Source organism: Salvelinus fontinalis, chromosome 37, assembly GCF_029448725.1.
Source record: "Salvelinus fontinalis isolate EN_2023a chromosome 37, ASM2944872v1, whole genome shotgun sequence".
NCBI lineage: Eukaryota > Metazoa > Chordata > Actinopteri > Salmoniformes > Salmonidae > Salvelinus > Salvelinus fontinalis.
Genome location: NC_074701.1, coordinates 9,944,673 through 9,969,133, shown reverse-complemented (window position 1 = coordinate 9,969,133; position 24,461 = coordinate 9,944,673). Strand labels below are relative to the sequence as shown.

Below are 24,461 nucleotides of genomic sequence, written 5' to 3'. Positions count from 1 at the left end.
CCTACATCCAGTCAGTGTGTAATGAAATGTCAACTAAAGGGTAAAAAATAATAAAAAGGAACCGAATAGATACGTTGTCCATTTTACAACGGAAATTGAAAAGGGTAGAATGAAGCCTACATATAACGGTGCTGCACACTGACAAGATAGCAGCAAGGCACACCCAAAAAGGTCCCCAAAAGGGAGACATCCAAAGTAAATAACCCATATATAAACCCTAGAAACAGTGCCTGTAACTATGAAATCCCCCCTCCAGAGCCTAACCGAACCCCAGGGTCTCACCACGCTGTCTCTCCTGCCGCGACTGTAGCGCTCCTGGGACACGGTGCTGGCAGTATCGTCGTCAGAGGAGTTCTGTGAGGAGCATGAACAGTCAGGATCCCCCCCCTTATCAGAGTACTGTGTCCACATGCACTTGGCACACACCTCACTAACAGTGAAAAGGAGTCTCCGTTCACACACGTCAATCAGATGCATATTCATTTGCTTTTGAAGCTCTCGAGCTGTGATGACCTTCACAAGCTAATAAAGCCTACTGGCATTCTGTATCTGGATTATACAACAAAACTACTTTTTAGGTCCATCAGGTCGTGTAATTAGGCTGATCTGACCAAATAATACGGAGTAGAACTCAAACAAATTGACGAGAGTAGTCCCATCAGCCTACATTGTCTTGACCTGCACACCACTGCGTGCAACACATGGCACCTCAAAACCACAAATGCAATAAAGTGAAAGATACTATACACTTTGCCAATTAATTGTCTATCCAGTCACTGCTATATATTAAAAATGTGCAAGGCACTTAACCCTAATTTGACGCAGGGGCGCCATGCTACTATGGCTGACTAAAACACCACATTTCACTGCACCTATCCAGTGTGTGACAACAAAACATCCATTTATGCACCACTAGGCGTGCCGTGAGGATGGCTAGGGAAGAGGGTGTGGGTAGGTAGCCTGTTAGTAATCGCAGTGTGTGGGTTTAAGTATGGCGGAGAGTCTCAGTTCCAGGCTTGGGAGTATGGTAACGCCAGACTAGGTTAGTGTACACCATGCAGGTGGTGTGACTGAATATGGGGCTCACCACAGGGCTGCTCCGGGTGGAGCACCAGCTGTACTCAGAGGGCTGTAGTGGGAAGGGACACACACAGCATTGACAGGGTGGGGACACAGACAGGCCAGTATGCTGCTGGCCCTGGTGACATCATTAAACACTATTCAATTATAGACACACAGAACACTTACGGTATGCACTTGAGAACCAGTGTACGAGCCATACAGACCGTCGTCATTTATAGAAGCCTGAAGGCACAAGGGAGAGAGCATCCAGAACTCAGCAACGCACAAGAGGGAGCAACGACCTCAGTCAGAGAATCTTACAGGCCGAGTGGCACGCCTTTCTCAATACTAACTAAATATAAACAGTGGGATGTTTCCTGCATCAACCGATTGCTGTAGTTATTCTTAGTAGAAAGCCACTGATCTGACAAAAAGCCATATATCTTATCAATCATAGCCCACCAGACCGCATAACCTCGGCCCCACTAAGTGGCCACGGTGACCATTGGACCCAAATATAAATGACCTAGGGAGAACCCTGGCCATGGCTATCAGATGTATCAGAGAGGACTGGGGTCTGGTCTTCGTTGAAGGTGATATGAAGGCATGAGTGCGACACTGACCAGGCTGTAGCTGCGCGTCAGCCCCGAACCAGAGCCAGCGGTGGAGGCCACAGACGGGGCCTGTGAGGAGGGGAGAGGTAGAGGAGAAGGGGTGTGAGACAGTTAGAGGACAGCCACAGAGAGCAGGGGTGGGGGGTTGGTAGGAAAGTGTCCCCAGTGTGAGGAGAAACAAACGGCATTTCCCTGAGGCCCTGAGAATAGAGCGCTGTGATGCGAATACGACTACAGAGTGAGACGACCGTCCCCGTCAACTGAAAATGGATGAGGTGTTGCATGTACGTCATTGAGGTCCAACAGCACTTCATTATAATCAATAACTAACTACTGTAAACCTTTGAGTGCAAACACACACGGACACTATAAAAGCTCTCTGGGCGTAGTTAACCATTCACAAAGGGCCACCTCAACTGCCGTTTATACGTCCCATAAACTTGAGTAGATAAAAAAAACGCTATTCTTCTTTAAGTAGCTTCAGTTCAACTAACTAGCTTTCGCCACTTCATCTAGACAGGGAAGGGCTAGAAATAGGCCAGGACTGAAGAGAAGGACAAACCCGAGGCTGATAGGTGGAAGTAGTGGGGGCAGGAAGTTTGGTGGTGTTCTTTAAGCTGCTGTAGTTCCTCTGATCGTGGTACAAGCCAGTCTGGAGGAGGGAGAGGATGAGTGGAATAGTATGATATGACCATAAACAGAGACAGGGGGAAATGAATAATGCAGAATAACATGCCAAAGCTGTGACATGCCTTTCCATCTAGTATCACAGGGCACGGATCATGTCTATAACGGAACAATTATGTAATACATAAAAGCGTGCACCAAGAGAGAAAAACTTCCTAGATAGATTTTCTCAATTACATTGGCCACCAATGTAAATAGGTCCAATTAACTGCTTCCAGTTAGGCCCCCAGAGAAGCTCACACTAGGAGAGAACACACAGACACACACACACTGACCAGCAGGCCCTTCCTGGAGCTGCTGGACACGGGAGTCTTCTTATGCAGGTCGTTGTACACAGAGCTCTGGTATGGAAGAGAGGTCATGAATGGGGGAAAACCAGAAGTTAACTCACGCTACCAAAGCAAATCTTACTTAGGGTCACAGTGACCCAAGACCCAAAGCAATGGAAAGTTGCAATAATGTTTCCAGAATTATACAATTACTCCTGTCTGAACACTGACTGAATTTGGGCAGCACACGCACCAAATATTGAACAGCTTGTTGCTTTGCGGCTATAGAAATATAATCAATAGAACCCAGCTAGCAAATAACGTTCTGAGAACCATGTTTCATAGAGCTTGGTGAGTGTGTTTGTCCTATCGTTATTTTGCATACAACCTTCCCATAAGGTTTCCTCATGGTTCTATTTAAACTAATACTCTCAAATTGTTCAGAGAACGTTAACAAACAACGTTCTTCTATGGGAGTCCAGTACTTTAGCATAACGTTTTCTGCAGACTTCATGGTTCAATTTCAAGTCCAGTTCTCAGAACATTAAGAAAACTTTCCATTAAAAAACATTAGTAATGTTCAAAGAACGTTCTAAAGTTATTTAAAAATCATACATTCTGTTCCCAACATCAAAACTCTCAATCCTCTATCTTGTTAAGTGTGTTCAGGTGTGTAGGCTGCGCCCACTAATTGGCCACACCTTATTTTAATAAGTGCTCGTTTTCATTTGAAAATGGGGCTGTTTGAATAGATAAAAATGTACCGCTTTGTAAAAAAAAACATGGCGTGCTAGCTCCATCATGGTGGCGCAGTGGACTAGTTCCATGGATAGGAAGCAGAAGATCATAGGTTTGAATATCACTAACGCCATACCACAATAAAAAAAATACATATATTTGCATGATTAAAGCCTTTTGCTAATTCCTTTACACGTGTCCTATCTGTACTTGGAGTTCAAAACAGTTAACCCAAACTAAGCTAGCAATGTTTTCAGAATGATATTTAATAACCTATAATTCCTGTTCTCCGAATGTTAATAAAACCTCCCAGGAAAACTTTCAGGGAACCATAGAAAAACATTCTCAGAACCTCCCTGACAAAATGTACGAAATTTTAACTTCAGTTCTTAGAACGTTTTAATGGCCAATTACTAGCTTACGTTCCCACCAAACACTTACGCTCCCACAACTTCCAAGGAACAAAACGTGCTAGCTGGGTAGCATTTTGGTAGTTAACATCGTAAACTCATGGGTATGCTCAAAATGTCTGTCAGTCCTGACTTGATTGGGCACTTTCGTTCTATGGATTCTATTTCTCTTCGCAAATCTCAAAATACAAATCGCGGGAAATACATTTGGAAAGCAAATGCCTCCTGCTGAAAAAAGAGAAGACTAATTTGTCAGTAGAAGCTAAAATGTTTAAATCTCAACGAAAAGCACTGTTTTTCAAAGTAGCTTAGACCTATCTCGAGACCATCACCTGTACAGTGAGCCCAGGCTACACATAGACATGCTATCCATCTTCATCATTGGGTGAGTCAGTACCACTGGAAAGTTGATTTCGTAGCCTACTGTAGCTTATCATATTTATATATTTCCTCCTAATATTGTACAATCTGTGTTTCTTCCTTCTTTCAAGACCAGTGCCCGGTTATCTTAGAACCATAAGGATCCTATGGTTCAAACAATGAACTTCTCCTAAGATGCTTTTGGGAAACCCGGCATAGGCTTTTATTCATCTGCTTGACAGTGTCAGAGTAGCCACTCATTTCAGAATTTGTGTAGTATTAAAAAAAGATTCTGATGTCTCCTGTCATAAAGGCCTAAATTACATAGAATTGCCTGAAATGCATTCATAAAAAAGGACAAGTATTCTGTAAGATGTGCACACTCTACATGATTTACGCAAGTTCTTTTAGTTGAAAATCAGTCACTAACCACATTTCCATCCACAGTTTTATGCAAGTCCAACCAACTATATCTAAAGAAAATCACGACAGCTGTGATGGAAACGGAGATGGCACAATTTGATAAATGCTGACAGATAATTGGTTTGTTAGACATCGTTTGATCTTTTTGTCTGTAAAATGTATTATGTGAGAAATGGCGGTGGAAACGCCTTTACGATGCTAATATTGATATAGTAACCATCACATTGAAGCAAACTTGGGGGTCACGCGATATGGTGTGTGTGGTCCTCCCGCTACGACTCGGGAAACCATAAAGTTCATTAGACTTCAGATGAAATAAGTTATGATGAACTTCAGGGGTGGTGAACGTGCCCGGTGATGAGCTTGATGTTGCTTTGCAATAAATATCGAGGGTCTTATTCTGGTGTAATGATCAATGCATGACAAATTCTCACTCTTATCCATAATAATCTTACGTGGCCTAGACTCGCTGTTGGCTAGAGTGCAGACGCCAAAACCAGAGTAGGCACATTTGCTATTTAACGCAACAGTTTGTGACAAAATTATGAGTTGAAAATGCGATGGTAAGTGAAACATAAAATTTATGTGCAGTGTCAACATGCACCGATTTTTTATCCACAAAAAAGTTATATTTTTTGCCAAGGCAGCAGCTACTCTTCCTGGGGTCCAGCAACAATAAGGCAGATATATACAATTAAAAACATTACATGAACAAACATTAAAAACAACACTTTTCACAACACATTGTGTTCCCTCAGGCTACTACTCTACTATCACATATCTACAGCGCATTCAGAAAGGATTCAGATCTCTTGACTTTTTCCACATTCTGTTACGTTACAGCCTTATTCTATAATGGATTAAATCATTTCCCCCCTCATCATTCTCCACACAATACCCCATAATAACAAAGAAAAAAGTTTTTTTTAGAAGTGTTTGCAAATTTATATACAAAGGAAAAACTGAAATATCACATTTACATAAGTATTTAGTCAGTACTTTGTTGAAGCACCTTTGGCAGCGATTACAGCCTCGAGTCTTCTTGATTATGACACTACAAGCTTGGCACAGCTGTATTTGGGGAGTTTCTCCCATTCTTCTCTGCAGATCCTCTCAAGCTCTGTCAGGTTGGATGGGGAGTGTCACAGCTATTTTCAGGTCTCTCCAGAGATGTTCGATCAGGTTCGAGTCCGGGCTCTGGCTGGGCCACTCAAGGACATTCAGAAACTTGTCCCGAAGCCACTCCTGCGTTGTCTTGGCTGTGTGCTTAGGGTCATTGTCCTGTTGGAAGGTGAACCTTCGGCCCAGTCTGAGGTCCTGAGCTCTCTGGAGCAGGTTTTCATCAAGGATCTCTGTACTTTGCTCCATTCATCTTTCCCTCGATCCTGACTAGTCTCCCAGTCGCTGCCGCTGAAAATATCCTCACAGCATGATGCTGCCACTACCATGCTTCCCCCAGCCGTGGACGCTTGGCATTCAGGCCAAAAGAGTTCAATCTTGGTTTCATCAGACCAGAGAATATTTTCTCTCATGGTCGGTGCCTTTTGGCAAACTCCAAGCAGGCTGTCATGTGCCTTTTACTGAGGAGTGGTTTCCGTCTTGCCACTCTACAATAAAGGCCTGATAGGTGGAGTGCTGCAGAGATGGTTGTCCTTCTGGAAGGTTCTTCCATCTCCACAGAGGAACTCTGGAGCGCTGTTAGAGTGACCATCGGGTTCTTTGTCACCTCCCTGACCAAGGCCCTTCTCCCAAGATTGCTCAGTTTGGCAGTGCGGCCAGCTCTAGGAAAAGTCTTGGTGGTTCCAAACTTCTTCCATTTAAGAATGATGGAGGCCACTATGATCTTGGGGACCTTCAATGCTGCAGAAATGTTTTTGTACCCTTTCCCAGATCTGTGCCTCGACACAATCTGGTCTCGGAGCTCTACGGACAATTCCTTTGACCTCATGGCTTGGTTTTTTGCTCAGCATGCACTCTTAACTGAGACCTTATAGAGGTGTGTGCCTTTCCAAATCAAGTCTAATCAATTGAATTTACCACAGGTGAACTCCAATCAAGTTGTAGAAACATCTTGATGATCAATGGAAGCAATTTCGAGTCTCATAGCAAATGGTCTGAATACTTATGTAAATAAGGTGTCTGTTTTATATTTTTTATAAATTTGTAAAAAAATCTAAAAACAGTTTTCACTGTCATTATGGGGTAGTGTGTGTAGATTTGAGGAAAACATATAATTTAATACATTTTAGAATAAGGCTGTAACAAAAGGTGGAAAAAGTCAAGTGGTCTGAATACTTTACGTGTGTGTAGAGTGTATGTGTGTCTGTGCCTGTCTGTGTGTCTTTTAACAGTCCCCGCATGTCCATAAGGCGTATTTGTATCTGTTTTTAAATCTGATTCTACTGCTTGCATCAGTTACCCGATGTGGAATAGAGTTCCATGTAGCCATGGCTCTATGTAGTACTGTGTGCCTCCCATAGTCTGTTCTAGACTCGGGGATTGTGCAGAGACCTTTGGTAGCATGTCTTGTGGGATATGCATGGGGGTGTCCGAGCTGTGTGCTAGTAGCTTAAACAGACACCTCGGTGCATTCAGCATGTCAACACTTATTACAAAAACAAGCAGTGATGAAGTCAATCTCTCCTCCACCTAGAGCCATGAGAGACTTACATGCATAATATTAATGTTAGCTCGCCATGTACATTTAAGGGCCAGCTGTGCTTCCCTGTTCTGAGCCAATTGTAATTTTCTGAAGTCCCCCTGTGGCACACGACTGAAAAATAGTCCAGGTGCAACAAAACTAGAGCCTGTAGGACCAGCCTTGTTGATAGTGTTTTTAAAAAAGGCAGAAGAGTGTTTTATCACTGACATACTTCTCCCCATCTTAGCTTCTGTTGTATCAACATGTTTTGACCGTGACAGTTTACAATCCAGTGTTACTCAAAGCAGTTTAGTCACCTTAACTTGCTTAATTTCCACATTATTCATTACAAGATTTAGTTGAGGTTTAGGGTTTAGTGAATGTTTTCCCGAATACAACGCTTTCAGTTTTTGAAATATTTAGGACTCATTTATGCCTTGCCACCCATTCTGAAACTAACTGAAGCAGTGATTTCACTCGCTGTAGTAGCTGACGTGTATAGTGTTGAGTCATCCGCGTTGTCATCCAACGTTGTGAACAGAGTTCCCCATGGTGGCGTATGGGCAGGCATAAACTACAGACAACGAACACAATTAACGATGGCAATTGAAATGCACAGAGATACTGTGACGAGATCCTGAGGCCCATTGTTGTGCCATTCAGTCATTTTCTTTAAGGTATCTGCGATCAACAGATGCATATCTGCATTCCCAGTCATGTGAAATCCATAGAGTAGGGCCTAATGAATTTATTTCCATTGACTAACTTCTTTATATGAACTGTAACTCTTTGAAATTGTGGCGTTTATATTTTTGTTCAGTGTATAACAAAAGACAGATGAAAGTCACTTTTACTGTGACTCAATCCATACAAGCTCAGCAAGAGACAAGTACATACAGTGGAGCGGGAACTCTTCAGAGAGGAGCTACCCTTCACAGAGGAGCTACTCTTCAGAGCCGAGCTATTGGACAGGCCGTCAGACTGGGGAGAGAACAAGGTTCATGTGAAATATGATCATCACAAGATAAAAACAGCCAATAGCCGGCTGTTGGCAGAGATCTCAAACTGGTGGCCCGCGGGCCAGATGCGGCCCATGAGCCGATTTAATGTGGCCGGTTGTCTTAGTAAATACAGCCCTCACGGGAAGACCGAATGTGGTCCCGCAGGATAAACAAGTTTGAGACCCCTGCTCTTAGGAGTGACAGACAGACGTGCTGTGAGTGTGTTCGCACTGCAGATTACTAAAAAGTTGTGAGAACGAACGGCACACCACACCAAGTCATAGCTACATTTTGACAGTTGGTGCATGACACTGCAAAACGGTGAGGTTAAATGATAAGCTAAATGTCTTTTTCATTAGGCAAATGTGTTAGTGTTTAATAAACAATTCAATGTCCATTACTATCACGCTGAGTCATTTGCAGTAGCCTGGTAATTTGTCTTTAGACTTCAGTGTTAATGTAACCATCTCAGCTGTTTGAATGTCATTACAAACCACAAGGATGTTAGCCTAGCCCATGACAACATAGAATATAGCCCTGCCTAATATATCCCAGCTAAATTCCTGTGTCCCCCAGCTGTGAATTCAACACTGGTCTTTTAAATGGGCCAGCAAACCCATTCCCATTTCCCTTCTGCACAATCAGTCATGCCATCCAGCCCACCTTTACCTGGAAACACACACATGCACACACCCGACACACAGACGCACCACCAGGTCTCTTCGATGAGAGGTGCTGGCCAGGCTTTTATAAGATGAGCTGCCCAGGTCTCGCAATGAGGAGGTTGACTTCAAAAACCAGAACACACACACACACACAACAACAGAATTACTCAAGGACCATTGATGTATTCCAATTGTTAACAAATTCTAAAAAATAATGAGACACATAAGCCAATGCTGTCTCGACAAGGTCAACGGTTTCACACATCAGTGTGGCCTTTCCAATAGAAATATACCTCCATATTAATAGTCAAGACTAAAATAACAGACATGACACGGTCAATGAGACTACGTAATGTACACACCCTGTAGCTTCCAGTGCTACGGACCGACATGACATCATCATCCTGCTGCAGAGAAACACGGGGGGGACAGACAAATAGGACGTCAAGACAAGTCAGGAAATAAGATAAAAAGGTGAGAAAGAGATGAGATAAAGTATACAGACCCGCCGATGATGGCTACTGGATCTAGTACTAGTTCCAGAGTGCCGGGCCTTCTCTGTGTCGGCCTGGAGACGGAGAACGTTGGAACTTAGAGGAGAGGGAGATGCAAAGGAAGGCTAATACTCGACATGCGATGACGTAACCACGCATAACACATCTTGATGTTAATGTTAGTCCAAAAACATCTCCAACAACCTGTGCAGCTCCATTAATCCATCAGAAACACTGCAACAGGAGCTGTTCAACCACACAGACAAAAGATAGAGGAATCCTGTGTTTCCACACAGTAATTCCTTTGAAAAGTTACTAGCTAGTACACACGGATCTTTTCGCTGGGTCGTTTCACCTGAAAAAGGATCTCGATAGCCACATTCTGAGATTGTTCTGGAATCGTTTGTCATTTTATTTTTAATTACAACTTGTGACTGTCAGCGTGCATGCGCCCGGCCAGCCACAGGAGTCGCTAGAGCGCGATGAGACAAGGACATCCCGGCCGGCCAAACCCTCCCCTAACGCAGACGACGCTGGGCCAATTGTGTGCCGCCTCATGGGTCTCCCAGGGTGCTTGTGTATGCCAGTTAGGCTCTACACCTCTTGTAAAGCAAATTGAATGTGCTTAATTTTAAGAAGATATTTGGCAACTTTAGTTGTGCTACAAATCAAAACATAGGCCTATGGGCTAGGCTACATGAGGTGTGCGACTATGATTCAAAAAAGTCACCAATAAAAAGGTATTGTTTCTTGCATTAAGCTGGGCATCATATAACAATATATAATTCACAAGTTACAGACTAATATTGTCACCCATCAGACTATTCTTGATGTCATCTTCTCTTTACATACAGTTGAAGCCGGAAGCTTACATACACCTTAGCCAAGTACATTTAAACTCAGTTTCACAATTCCTGACATTTAATCCTTGTAAAAATTCCCTGTTTTAGGATCACCACATTATTTTAAGAATGTGAAATGTCAGAATAATAGTAGAGAAATGATTTATTTCAGCTTTTATTCCTTTCATCACATTCCCAGTGGGTCAGAAGTTTACATACACTCAATTAGTATTTCGTAGCATTGCCTTTAAATTGTTTAACTTGGGTCAAATGTTTTGGGAAGCCTTCCACAAGCTTCCCAAAACAAGTTGGGTGAATTTTGGCCCATTCCTCCTGACAGAGCTGGTGTAACTGAGTCAGGTTTGTAGGCCTCCTTGCTCGCACACGCTTTTTCAGTTCTGCCCACAAATTTTCTAGAGGATTGAGGTCAGGGCTTTGTGACGGCAACTCCAATACCTTGACTTTGTTACCCTTAAGCCATTTTGCCACAACTTTGGAAGTATGCTTGGGGTCATTGTCCATTTGGAAGACCCATTTGCGACCAAGCTTTAACTTCCTGACTGATGTCTTGAGATGTTGCTTCAATATATCCACATAATTTCCTCTCCTCATGATGCCATCTATTTTGTGATGTGCCCCAGTCCCTCTGGTAGTAAAGCACCCCCACAACATGATGCTGCTACCCCCGTGCTTCACAGTTGGGATGGTGTTCTTTGGCTTGCAAGCCTCCCTCTTTTTCCTCCAAACATAACAATGGTCATTATGGCCAAACAGTTATATTTTTGATTCATCAGACCAGAGGACATTTCTCCAAAAAGTACGATATTTGACTCCATGTGCAGTTGCAAACCGTAGTCTGGCTTTTTTAATGGAGGTTTTGGAGCAGTGGCTTCTTCCTTGCTGAGCGGCCTTTCAGGTTATGTTGATATAGGACTCATTTTACTGTGGATGTAGATACTTTTGTACCTGTTTCCTCCAGAATCTTCACAAGGTTCTTTGCTGCTGCTCTGGGATTGATTTGCACTTTTCGCACCAAAGTACGTTCATCTCTAGGAGACAGAACGTGTCTCCTTCCTGAGCGGTATGACGGCTGCGTGGTCTCATGGGGTTTATACTTGCGTACTATTGTTTGTACAGATGAACGTGGTACCTTCAGGCGTTTGGAAATTGCTCCCAAGAATGAACCAGACTTGTGGAGGTCTACAATTTCTTTTCTGAGGTCTTGGCTGATTCCTTTTGATTTTCCCATGATGTTAAGCAAAGAGACACTGAGTTTGAAGGTAGGCCTTGAAATACATCCACAGGTACACCTCCAATTGACTCAAATTATGCCAATTAGCATATCAGAAGCTTCTAAAGCCATGGCATAATTGTCTGGAATTATCCAAGCTGTTAAAAGGCACAGTCAACTTTGTGTATGTAAACGTATGACCCATGGATTAAATGTATACTTCTGATACAGTGAATTATAAGTGAAATAATCTGTCTGTAAACAATTGTTGGAAAAATGACTTGTGCCGTGCACAAAGTAGATGTCCTAACCCGACTTGCCAAAACTATAGTTTGTTAACAAGAAACTTGTGGAGTGGTTGAAAAACGAGCTAATGACTCCAACCTAAGTGCATGTAAACTTCCGACTTCAACTGTATACTAAATCTTGTGTGAAATTTGTTTTGATTTAGAATGGACCGTTATCATGCACCTGTCTCGAAACATGTAATTTACGCACTTAAATAGCGAATGGAGGACCCTTTTCCCGTGGATCATTTACATGCCAGCCAGGGTAGGCTATACTCCTGTTGTAAAGATAAGCAATGTGCTTAATATTAGGAAAGTTGATAAATATAGTAGGCCTAGCCTATAGAAAGCTGATGGGATTCTCTAAGAGGCCATCACTCGGTTTTCTCACGCAATTGCATATCCTATAGAAATGTTGCGCAACATGAGCTCATGGGCTCTCATGAAGTGTTTGATGAGGTTTTCCATTACATTTGCATTGATGTCAGAGTGATTAGAGTGACAATAGAGTGCTGAGTTGAGACACCTAATTACTGTCAAGTGGAATTTGACAGCCTTCATGACTCGTGACCGCCGGTGTGGCGGTAATACGGTCACCGCAACAGCCCTAGGAACTCGCACATTTCAGAAACGCTCACTCAACAGTGGTTAGAGAACAGAAAACAGGACCAAAGTACCTCATTCCAATACATATCAACGTTAGCCCCAAACTGCCTCATTGCATAGCATAAAAGACCCAAATGAGGTAAGAGGCCAAAGTCAACTCTCAACGCACAGCCACAGATAAAGGTGTCTCCTCCTAAGCAAATACATTGCAGAACAACATTTATAATGCGATGTACGGTCCTGTCATCAGAGGGCACTGTTTAGGGGGATAGAGGGCAGCTCCCATACACAACAAAGCAGGCTGTGTTAGTACAGAGAGAGGCCCATGCTCCCTGGCCTAACATTACCATCCATTGGTGGATCGAGCCCCAGCTTTTCCTGCTGCTGGATGAGGAGTGGCGAGAGGAGAGCTGGACAGAACAGGGGGAGGGAGTGCCAGGGAGTTGAACACACAACTACCTTAGCATATGATATAGACTCAGTCACACAAGGTTCATCACTTACATACACGGGAAAGAGAAAAATACATGTGAAAGTTGGATTATATACAGATATCTGGATATGATCTGTGAACATGCAGCACTCGTATATCCCTTCACATTTTCTGGTTCAACAAGAGAAATGGCAGGATCTCTTTCTTGAGTTGAATCATTGACTGTACCTGTATCACTAAGTGTGTGTGTGTGTTTGTGTGTGTGTGTGACAGAGTGTACACCTCTTTCTGTTGCCGTTCGAGTTCTCTCATTCGGATGTCCCTCGCCTCCGCCCTGGCCACTCTCTTTGCAGCCAGCCTGGCCTCCGCCTGTGGGACAAAACATGAACAGTCATTAGCAGGGATGTGCCATCTTTCTCATTCAAGACGATTTTATTTGTATCTAGATACATGGGCTCTGATATGATACAGCAACAATAAATTTTAGTTTGAAACAATTCCGTTTGATTAGAGGAACCGATCAAATCGATTCGGTGAATTACACTAACATTTGTTACATAAACACATTCAAATCTGCTGCTGATGGAGCTCATGATCCGTCTGAGCTGACTTCTGTTTGTTGGTGTGTGTGTAAATTATGTACATATAATTATCTATGGTGTATGTAGGCACCTGGGCTGAGAAATTAGGAAATTGGGCATCCACCACCCCACAATCAGACAAGGGGGCCCATGTTAGCTTTTTGTACCCCCACTTTTGATGTGAAATCACCATCACCCACTAATTAATTGGTCAATTTTTGCAGATTAAAAGTGTTTGAGCTAGTAATGTATCAATATTTATCTTTACATTTTGCTATGACATAGTCAATGAATATATAGCACAACTTTGGATTTCACCCCCATCTCAAAAATCGAATGGCTTAGACCAGGGGTGTCAAAGTCAAATGGACGGAGGGCCAAATAAAAAATTTAGCTACAAGCCGAGGGCCGGACTGTTCGAATGTTCATTGAAATTTTTTTAAATGACGCATATAGTCTAGTGAACCTAATTGAACCTACTGAAAACCTAACAAATATATTCCAATATGATCAGATAAATAAAGCAATATTTTCTTATGGCTCTGTCAGTAATCTTTAATTTTCAACAGACACAAAAGACAAATTTCCTTTATATAAAAATCCCCATAACATGAACATTAAATGAAAGAAACCGGTATTCAAGGCACCATCAGTAGCCTATATTTTCTATTTTAGCAAAAGTGGGCTAAATTTACTTCAAAGAAAAAAACAATAATAGCAATTTTCTATCATCCACTCAACTGAAATATTTTTAAAATATAATTGGATTGAAATACAATAAAATAAAGTGCAAAAATCTATTAATCAAAAACAACACTTTGTTTAAGGAGAAGTAACATGCAGTGAAAACAAATATTAAACTTTAACTTTTAAACTTGAACTGAGTAAAAACTCTAAATATGTGATTGCACAGTAATGTTCACTTGTTTGAGGTTGAGGGTGATACTTGGTGGTGTCCTATCTTTTCCACAAGTTCATCAATGTTCGGGGTAAGGCTCTGAGCTGAGGAAATCCTCAGAATTGAGTGGAGGTGTTCAGCAGTAAGTCGACTTCTGTGTGATGTTTTGTTCAGGTTCATCAAAGAAAACAGTTGTTCACACAGGTATGTGCTGCCAAACATAGACAACGTTTGAGCAGCCTGGATGCGCAGCTGGGGCATTGTGTCGGGGAGGAAACGGGCGAACTCCGCAGCACCCACTGCCGCATATTTTGCCCTCAGTGCATCATTGCATTGGAGGTCAATCAACTCCATTTGGAGGTTTGGTGGTGAGCTTTCCACGTCAACAGCAAATGGGTTACCGAGCAGTTCCAACCTGCTTTTTTGTGCTTCAAAGTCAGCAAATCGGCGTCGAAAGTCAGCGGCAAGCATACCTATTTTATCAGCCAACTGTGCGCTCGGGAACGCACTGGTAGAGAGCTTCTCTTTCATGGTCTGGCAGCTGGGAAAGTGGCTCAAATTTTCTTTCCGCATCTGCGTCTCCCACAGAGTCAGTTTGGTTTTAAATGCCTTCACTGTACTGTACATATCAGAGATGACATGATCCCGACCCTGCAGCTGCAAGTTCATTGCATTCAGATGACTCGTAATGTCACACAGAAAAGCCATTTCACACAGAAACATTTCGTCTCGGAGTTGTGTTGTGTCTTTCCCTTTGCTGTCCAAGAACAGACAAATCTCCTCACGAAGCTCGAAACATCTTTGAAGCACCTTTCCCTGGCTTAGCCATCGCACCTCTGTGTGATAAGGCAAATCACCATGCTCCGTTTCTAACTCCGTCAGAAATGCCTTGAACTGGCGGTGATTCAAACCTTTGGCTCTGATAAAGTTAACTGTGCGCGTGATGATGCTCATTACATGCTCCATTTTCAAGGCTTTACCGCACAACGCTTCCTGGTGTATGATACAATGATAAGCTGTCAGCTCACCTGTCGCGTTTTCCTCTTGCATCTTTTCCCGTATCTTCGCCACCAGTCCGCTCCTGTGTCCACACATCGCAGGTGCTCCGTCGGTTGTCAAACCCACGAGTTTTTCCCAAGGCAGCTCCATCTCATTTACACATCTTGACACCTCTTCATACAAATCATGCCCCGTAGTTGTGCCATGCATAGGACGTAAAGCCAAAAACTCCTCTGTCACGCTTAGGCTGGAGTCCACTCCGCGGATGAAAATTGACAACTGGGCAATGTCAGAAATGTCGGTGCTCTCATCCACAGCCAAGGAATATGCAATGAAATCTTTTCCCTTTTTCACAAGCTGCTCTTTTAGATTGATGGACAACTGGTCTACTCTCTCGGCAATGGTGTTTCTGCTCAGACTCACATTTAAAAAGAGTTGCCTTTTTTCTGGGCAAACTTCGTCACAAACTTTAATCATGCAGTTTTTGATGAAATCCCCCTCCGTAAATGGCCGGGCTGATTTAGCGATCTCTTCTGCCAAAATAAAACTGGCCTTGACAGCAGCCTGGCCTTGTGATTTGGCTTTTTTGAACAGAGCCTGTCGAGATTTGAGGCCTCGTTTTAATTCCTCTGCCTTTTGTAGCCTTTGTTCCATGTCCATATTCTTGTTTTTGTCCGCGTGTTTCGTTTCATAATGTCGTCTCAGATTATACTCTTTCAGTACCGCCACACTTTCTCCACACAGAAGACACACAGGTTTTCCAGCTACCTCCGTGAACATATACTCCGACTCCCACCTTGTTTGAAACCCCCGGTTCTCAGTGTCCACCTTCCGTTTTGCCATTTTTGATGGGTATCTGAAAGTTAATTTTACTGTGATGCTGACGACTGCTGTGCCAATAAATATTGAAATGAAGCAGCCTACTGCTCGGTGCGTCACCGTTGCATTGTGGGAAATGTAGTATTGGTGCGTGTAAAAGATCTGCGGGCTGCCGGCTTGCTGCGGTCTGCGGGCCGGTTCTAATAATAAATCAAGATCATCCCAGGGGCCGTAAAAAACCTTCTCGCGGGCCGGATGTGGCCCGCGGGCCTTGACTCTGACATATGTGGCTTAGACTATTTGGAAGTTTTTACAAAGTGAACTTCTATTTTCCTCCCGCTAAGTGCTTGGTAGAAAAAGTGATTGTTATCCTCGTTATGGAATTATCAACTTAACCCTGTATTTCTAAAAATGAGCATATACAATGATTGTAAAGCAAAACTACCAAAACTGTTACTTATGGTGAACCTGAACAATCAAAACAAGGCAGCAGTAAACATGTGCCCCCACAGGAATGATGCAAGACCCCCCCGGGTTGTTTGGCATGCACAATGACTTATTGATCAATGACTGCAAAACGGTTACATACTTAAGATTAGGCATTTTCGGAAGGTAGAAAGAAAGTAATATGAGCAACAACAAAAAATTGTGAACCAGCAGTTTTAATTTATTACACCTTTATTTAACTAGGCAAGTCAGTTAAGAACAGTGGGTTAACTGCCTTGTTCAGGGGCAGAACCACTTGATTATTACCTTGTCAGCTCGGGGATTTGATCTTTCAATCTTGTAACCTTTCGGTTACTAGTCCAACGCTCTAACCACTAGGCTACCTGTCGCCCCAATTCCTAAGGTTTGAATATATTTTGTGACCGATGCACTTGGATCCGTTTGGGGTCCCGAGGACCGATGCACTCACATCTTAACATGCTGACCGCACAAAATACATTTACACATACATGTTATTCAATCATTGCGCGCACCAACGAGGTGCTACAATAGAAGTCAGTTATACTTGTGACGCTGAAAGCGGTGCAAGTCAAATACCCACGTGCCATCTCCTCATTGGTTATACCCATGTGGGTGATTGAAAGATGAACTGAGTTCAGCCGGTCGTCGTGGTAATACTATGAAAGTAAGATGCCAATCACCATACAAAGTCCAAAAAAGAAAAGACCTGGGAGGAGAGACGACTAGAAACGATTCAGTTGACCATTTTATGTGTGGATTAATTGACGGAGTAGAGGACCTTGTGCATTTCTGGAAAAATAACTCAACGTTTATATCCCAGAACAAATTAGCTAGCAACAACAAGCTAGCTAAATAGGACAAATTAGCTAGCAACTGCAAGCTAGCTAGCTAAATTGCCATAAATGTTTCATGCTTTTCGACCTGTCCTGAAATTAATATAATTGGATCAGAGTGTTTTGATATTACAACCTGTGTGTCGTGATTGCGTTTGGTGTGGGGCGACAAAATCTAGTTACACGCACGTCCGGTTTGGGTACGGTGTTAAACATTTGAACCAATGAGTATCGGTGAATCATTACATCCCTAGTCATTAGCGCAGACTATCTACTGGCAGGGGTCCTTACTCTGGGGAAACACCCAATTGTGTGAGGTACAAAAATATCCCCAAGGGACAACTTTATTTCACCAGGTAGGCCAGTTGAGAACAAGTTCTCATTTACAACTGACCTGGCCTAGATAAAGCAAAGCAGTGCAACAAAAACAGCACAGAGTTACACATGGGATAAACAAACGTACAGTCAATAACACAATAGAAAAATCTGTATACAGTGTGTGCAAATGAAGTAAAGAGGTAAGGCAATAAATAGGCCAATAGTGGCAAAGTAATTACAATTTATCAATTTACACTGGAGTAACATGTGTGCAGATGAGGATGTACAAGTAGAAATACTGGTGTGCAAAAGAGCAGAAAAACAAAAACAAATATGGGGATGAGGTAGGTAGTTGGTTGGATAGGCTATTTACAGATGGGCTGTGTACAGCTGTAATGATCGGTAATCCAACTCCAGTGATTTTTGCAATTCGTTCCAGTCATTGGCAGCAGAGAACTGGAAGGAAAGGCAGCCAAAAAGGTGTTGACTTTGGGGATGACCAGTGAAATATACCTGCTGGAGCTTGTACTACGGGTGGATGTTGCTATGGTGACCAGTGCGCTGAGATAAGGCGGAGCTTAACCTAGCAAAGACTTATAGATGACCTGGAGCCAGTGGGTTTGGCGAGGAATATGCAGCGAGGACCAGCCAACGGGAGCATACAGGTCGCAGTGGTGGGTAGTATATGGGGCTTTGGTGACAAAACGGATGACACTGTGATAGACTGCATCCAATTTGCTGAGTAGAGTGTTGGAGGCTATTTTGTAAATTACATCGCCGAAGTCAAGGATCGGTAGGACAGTCAGTTTTACTAGGGTATGTTTGGCAGCATGAGTGAAGGAGGCAAGAACCCAATACTATGGAGAGAGCAACCCCAACACACAGCACTATCATCACACACTGGGATATCTGTTCAGGAGGAAAAAGCTTAAAGGAATAATTCACCCAAATTACAAAATGGCCTATTGGTTGCCTTTCTTACTCTGTAAGCAATTTATGGACAAGGTAAGACAGCAATCCATGCTTTGGTTTACCTGGCCACCGTCTCCAAATGCTAACTTTTTAGAATTTGTGGCACAAATCCAATGCAAGTAAATATCCCTTATATTAGCATTTTTCACGCTCCATGTCCAAATCATCTTAAAGTAGACTTATTGACCTACAATCAATTCTAGAAACTCAAATAAAACTTTATTTGTCACGTGCGCCGAATACAAGCGTAGACCTTACAAGCCCTCAACCAACAGTGCAGTTCAAGGAGTTAAGAAAATATTTACCAAATAAACTAAAGTAAAAAAAACGATAAAAAGTAACAATAATGAGGCTATATACAGGGGGTACCGGTACCCAGTCAGTGTGCAGGGGTACAGATTAAAGGTAATTTGTACATGTAGGTAGGGGTGAAGTGACTATGCATAGATAATAAACAGAGAGTAGCAGCAATGCACAAAACAAATGGGGGCGGGGGGGCAATGTAAATAGTCCAGTGGCCATTTGATTAATTGTTCAGCAGGCTTATGGCTTGGGGGTAGAAGCTGTTAAGGAACCTTTTGGTCCTTGACTTGGCACTCTGTACCGCTTGCCGTGCGGTAGCAGAGAAAAAAAGTCTATGACTTGGGTGACTGGAGTCTCTGACATGCCTATTATATAGGTCCTGGATTGCAGGAAGCTTGGCCATACGCACGACCCTCTGTAGTACGCACTACCCTCTGCTGCAGCAGCAGCAGCATCTTGTGGTGCTTTCAAGACAACTGGGAACTCCGAAAAATGCGAGGTCAAATCATGATGTCGGTGATATTCAGGACGGAAAGTAGGAGCTCTATTTAAGACCAGTTCCCGGGTTGGAATTCCGAGGTGGATGACTTTTCAAAAACTATTTTTCCCAGTCTTCCTGAACGCACTTAAGTAGGAAGATTTCCGAGTTTTGAATGCGGCGTCAAACGACAACGGAAGGCAGGCTTCATCAGCGCGTCACATAACACTTTTCACTGAGCTGGAGGCAGTATGCATTTTGAAAACAGACTTAATTGTTTGAAACTTGAACGCTTTAATACATATGAGGCATGTCTTACCTTGCCTCAAAGTAGCCTATTAAATCTCTCTTTCTAAATTTATAATGGCTATTTTCCATTAGATAAAACTGCTTGCAAGTGCCCTTTTGGCAACAGTGTTTTCCCACTAATTGCATTACTGAACAAACATTCACACGTAGCCTACTGCCTTGTGAGCATTGCTGTGCTTATGTGAAGAAATAGTTGATCACCATTTTAAGCTTACGATCTCATCTGTTGTGATCAGACTTATTGATTAAAAACAGCTTATTTTTTTATGTAGCCTAGGCCTACTGGTTGTATGAATTTGGGATCTATCGTCCCACAACTGTCCCAGAATGGGCCATTTCTTTCTCGACAAGCTGACCAATCGAATAGGTAGCCTACACGTTTCTACTATAGTAGATTGACATAGGCTAGTGATTTTGTGAAAAAGTAAATGTGGACAGTTATTCTAACATGTTCAAAGTGCACATCAGAATTCGGTAAAAAGGACGGCATGCAGTTGCATCTACGACTTGTATGTTCTGTTAATATGAATTACCATATTCTAAATGTGACTTCTGGAATTCTGAGCACCGTGGGTGGACAACCTAATCAGGTTGCGCACCCAAAACATATGGTCCAGTAAACTTCTCAAATGTCTGGTAAATTAAAATGTCAGGCGCCACATTTCCCTAACTGAAACCCTGACTCCAATGCTTCCCACAATTGTGTCAAGTTGGCTGGATGTCCTTTGGGTGGTGGATCATTCTCGATGCACATGGGAAACTGTTGAGCATGAAAAACCCAGCAGTGATGCAGTTCTTGACAAACAGGTGCACCTACACTGTTCAAAGGCACTTAAATCTTAAATTTTTCCCATTCATCCACCGAGGGGCACACACAATCCATGTCTCAATTGTCTCAAGGCTTAAAATTCCTTCTTTAACCAATCTTCTCCCCTTCATCTACACTGATTGAAGTGGATTTAACAAGTGACATCAACATGGGATCATATCTTTCACCTGGTAAGTCCATTTCATGGAAAGAGCAGATGTTATGCAAGGTAGATGTGAATTTTTCATGGGTAACAATTCTTTGTGGCTAGCTAGCCAGTTATCCCTATTGACTTAGTATGGACTTACCCCATTCACTGAACTTTCTTCCAGCCAGGACAATGGCAATAGAGGCGAACCAAGATATACACAAAGTAAAGTTGTACTTCACAACTATCAGCTAGCATTGTGAATCATAATGTAAAAATGAACTAAATCGAACGTTATGCAAGGTAGATCTCAATTCTTCGCGGGTAGCTAGCTAACAATTCTTTGTAGCTACAGTTGAAGTCAGAAGTTTACATACACCTTAGCCAAATACATTTACTCAGTTTCACAATTCCTGACATTTAATCCTAGTGAAAATGTCCCGTCTTAGGTCAGTTAGGATCACCACTTTATATTAAGAATGTGAAATGTCAGAATAATAGGAGAGAGAATTATTTATTTCAGCTTTAATTTCTTTCATCAGAAGTTTACATACACTCAATTAGTATTTGGTAGCATTGCCTTTAAATGATTTAACTTGGGTCAAACGTTTCAGGTAGCCTTCCACAGGCTTCCCACAATAAGTTGGGTGAATTTTGGCCCATTCCTCCTGACAGAGCTGGTGTAACTGAGTCAGGTTTGTAGGCCTCCTTCTATAGGCTGGAGGTCAGGGCTTTGTGATGGCCACTCCAATACCTTGACTTTGTTGTCCTTAAGCCATTTTGCCACAACTTTGGAAGTATGCATGGGGTCATTGTCCATTTGGAAGACCCATTTTGCGACCAAGCGTTAACTTCCTGACTGATGTCTTGAGATGTTGCTTCAATATATCCACATAATTTCCTCTCCTCATGATGCCATCTATTTTGTGAAGTACACCAGTCCCTCCTACAGCAAAGCACCCCCATGCTTCACGGTTGGGATAGTGTCCTTCGGCTTGCAAGCCTCCTCTTTTTCCCTCCAAACATAACGATGGTCATTATGGCCAAACAGTTCTATTTTTGTTTCATCCGACCAGAGGACATTTCTCCAAAAAGTACAATCTTTGTCCCCATGTGCAGTTGCAAACCGTAGTCTGGGTTTTTTATGGCGGTTTTGGAGCACTGGGTTCTTCTTCCTTGCTGAGCGGCCTTTCGGGTTATGTCGATATAGGACTCGTTTAACTGTGGATATAGATACTTTTGGACCCGTTTTCTCCAGCATCTTCACAAGGTCCTTTGCTGCTGTTCTGGGATTGATTTGCACTTTTTGCACCAAAAGACATTCATCTCCAGGAGACAGAATGCGTCTCCTTCCTGCATGGTATGACAGTTGCGTGGTCCCATGGTGTTTATACGTGCGTACAATTGTTTGTACAGATGAACGTGGTACCTTCAGGTGTTTGGAAATTGCTCCTCCCAAGGATGAACCAGACTTGTGGAGGTCTACAATTTCCCCCCCCCCCCTGAGGTCTTGGCTGATTTCTTTTGATTTTCCCATGATGTCAAGCAAAGAGGCACTGAGTTTGAAGGTAGACCTTAAAATGCATCCACAGGTACACCTCCAATTGACTCAAATTATGTCAATTAACCTATCAGAAGCTTCTAAAGCCATGACATCCTTTTCTGGAATTTTTCAAGCTGTTTAAAGGCACAGTCAACTTAGTGTATGTAAACTTCTGATCCCTGGAATTGTGATACAGTGAATTATAAGTGAAATAATCTGTCTAAACAATTGTTGGAAAAATGACTTGTGTCATGCACACAGTAGATGTCCTAACCGACCGAGTTTTGATGACAAGCTATTGGCTTTCAAAGTTTAAAATGAGTGAAATTCATTTAAATTAATGCTATTGAAATTGTGAAATGATTCCAATGTCTTGAGTAACGTTGACCTTTTTATGAAATTGAGCACCTTGAATAAGACCGCAATTGAAACTGTACAGCCTACCTGTGCTGGAGGACATCTGCAAGATGGTACTGGCATACTTAAATAATACATTAATGTCAACTCAATTGCACTAAGTTGATCTTTTTGTTTTCTGTCACAATTTACCATAAAGATGTAAAAAATGTGTAACCAGCACATGTAGTTTTCTGACCGTATACTTAAAAAAAAAAAGTTTCTTAAGAGGGTTACCTTGAGTATATATCAATCTAAGTAACAGAACTTTAACTTAAGTACATATTTGAATTACTCTACCCGCCTCTGTTCACAACACAGAATTCTGAAAGTTTCTAGTTTCGTCTACTCTCGTCAATGTAGGAAGTAAGATCTGAACCAGGCTTACTTTTACTGCTTTTGGGTAAAGCTTGTGGAACTTGAAAATGAAGTTGATTATAACATGTTTCTTTCTCAAATTAAATGTTCATGACTTTTATTCTATTTTTAGGAGGGCCTTCATCCATAATCATCAGTTACACGATTGTACAATTACCCCGCCAACCCTATAAAATCAGGGCTCCAGACTATTGTTTTCCGTTTTAAAATTGGTGACACAAGTCCATCATTTGGTTGCAACAACAACATTGCTGGATCAAATATAAATATATATATATACACTCATCTTACGATGTCATAAAGTAATTCCAAATGTTTTGTTTAGAAGTGCAATAAACTACTGAGATGTTTCCTCTAACATGTTCAAGCTGGAATGCACAATTCAAGATATTTTGATGCAACCTAATCCAGTGATTGTCATGAATTTTGGGTTGACAATTAGGCTACTGTTGATATATATATATATATATATTACTGTAAAAATAGGGGTCCAGAATTTGTTTATTAATAGAGACTACTGCAATGCTCTACTCTCTGGCTACCTGGATAAAAGCACTAAATTAATTTCAGTTAGTGCTAAAATGGCTGCTAGAATCTTGACTAGAACCAAAAAAATGTGCTAATCTTACACCAGCGGCTTCCTGTTAAGGCTAGGGCTGATTTCAAGGTTTTACTGCTAACCTACAAAGAATTACATGGGCTTGCGTCTACCTACTGTATCTCTCCGATTTGGTCCTGCCGTACATACCTACATGTACGCTACGGTCACAAGACTTGGGCCTCCTTATTGTCCCTAGAATTTCTAAGCAAACAGCTAAAGGCAGGGCTTTCTCCTATAGAGCCAGATTGTTATGGAATGGTCTGCCTACCCATGTGAGAGACGCAGACTCGGGCTCGACGTTTAAGTCTTTATTGACGACTCATCTCTTCAGTAGGTCCTACGATTGAGTGTAATCTGGCCAAGGGGTGCGAAGGTGAACGGGCAAGGCATGGGAGGGACGAACCACCCTTGCTGTCTCTGCCTGACCGGCTCTCCCCTCTACACTGGGATTCTCTGCCTCTGACCCTATTACAGGGGCTGAGTCACTGGCTTGCTAGTGCTCTTCCATGCAATCCCTAGGAGGGGTGAGTACCTTGAGTGGGTTAAGTCACAGATGTGATCTTCCTGTCCAGTTTGGCATCCCCTTGGGCTCGTGCAGTGGAGGAGATCTTCGTGGGCCTTGTCTCAGGGTAGTAAGTTGGTCTGTTGATATCCCTCTAGTGGTGTGGAGGCTGTGCTTTAGCAAAGTGGATGGGGTTATATCCTGCCTGGGTGGCCCTGTCAGGGGGTTATATCCTGCCTGGGTGGCCCTGTCAGGGGGTATTGTCAGACGGGGCCACAGTGTTCCCTGACCCGCCTCTCAGCCTCCAGTATCTATGCTGCAATAGACTATGTGCCGGGGTGGCT

At 42.6% G+C, this 24,461-nt stretch overlaps 1 protein-coding gene across 7 annotated transcripts in view; it reads right to left on the bottom strand.

The window, feature by feature from the left end:
- lrrfip2 (leucine rich repeat (in FLII) interacting protein 2) overlaps positions 1-24,461 on the bottom strand; it is a 62,738-nt gene that overhangs the window by 15,811 nt on the left and 22,466 nt on the right. For 6 of the 7 annotated variants that reach the window (XM_055901863.1, XM_055901864.1, XM_055901865.1 and 3 more), the window contains exon 3: positions 13,046-13,132. In XM_055901863.1, coding sequence (XP_055757838.1) covers positions 13,046-13,132 — 87 coding nt within the window. Of the gene's footprint in view, positions 1-282; positions 355-1,087; positions 1,130-1,248; positions 1,306-1,685; positions 1,746-2,238; positions 2,329-2,638; positions 2,705-8,101; positions 8,186-8,915; positions 8,994-9,232; positions 9,278-9,375; positions 9,439-12,677; positions 12,741-13,045; positions 13,133-24,461 lie in introns of all 7 variants that reach the window. The other variant, XM_055901862.1, reaches the window with a different exon arrangement.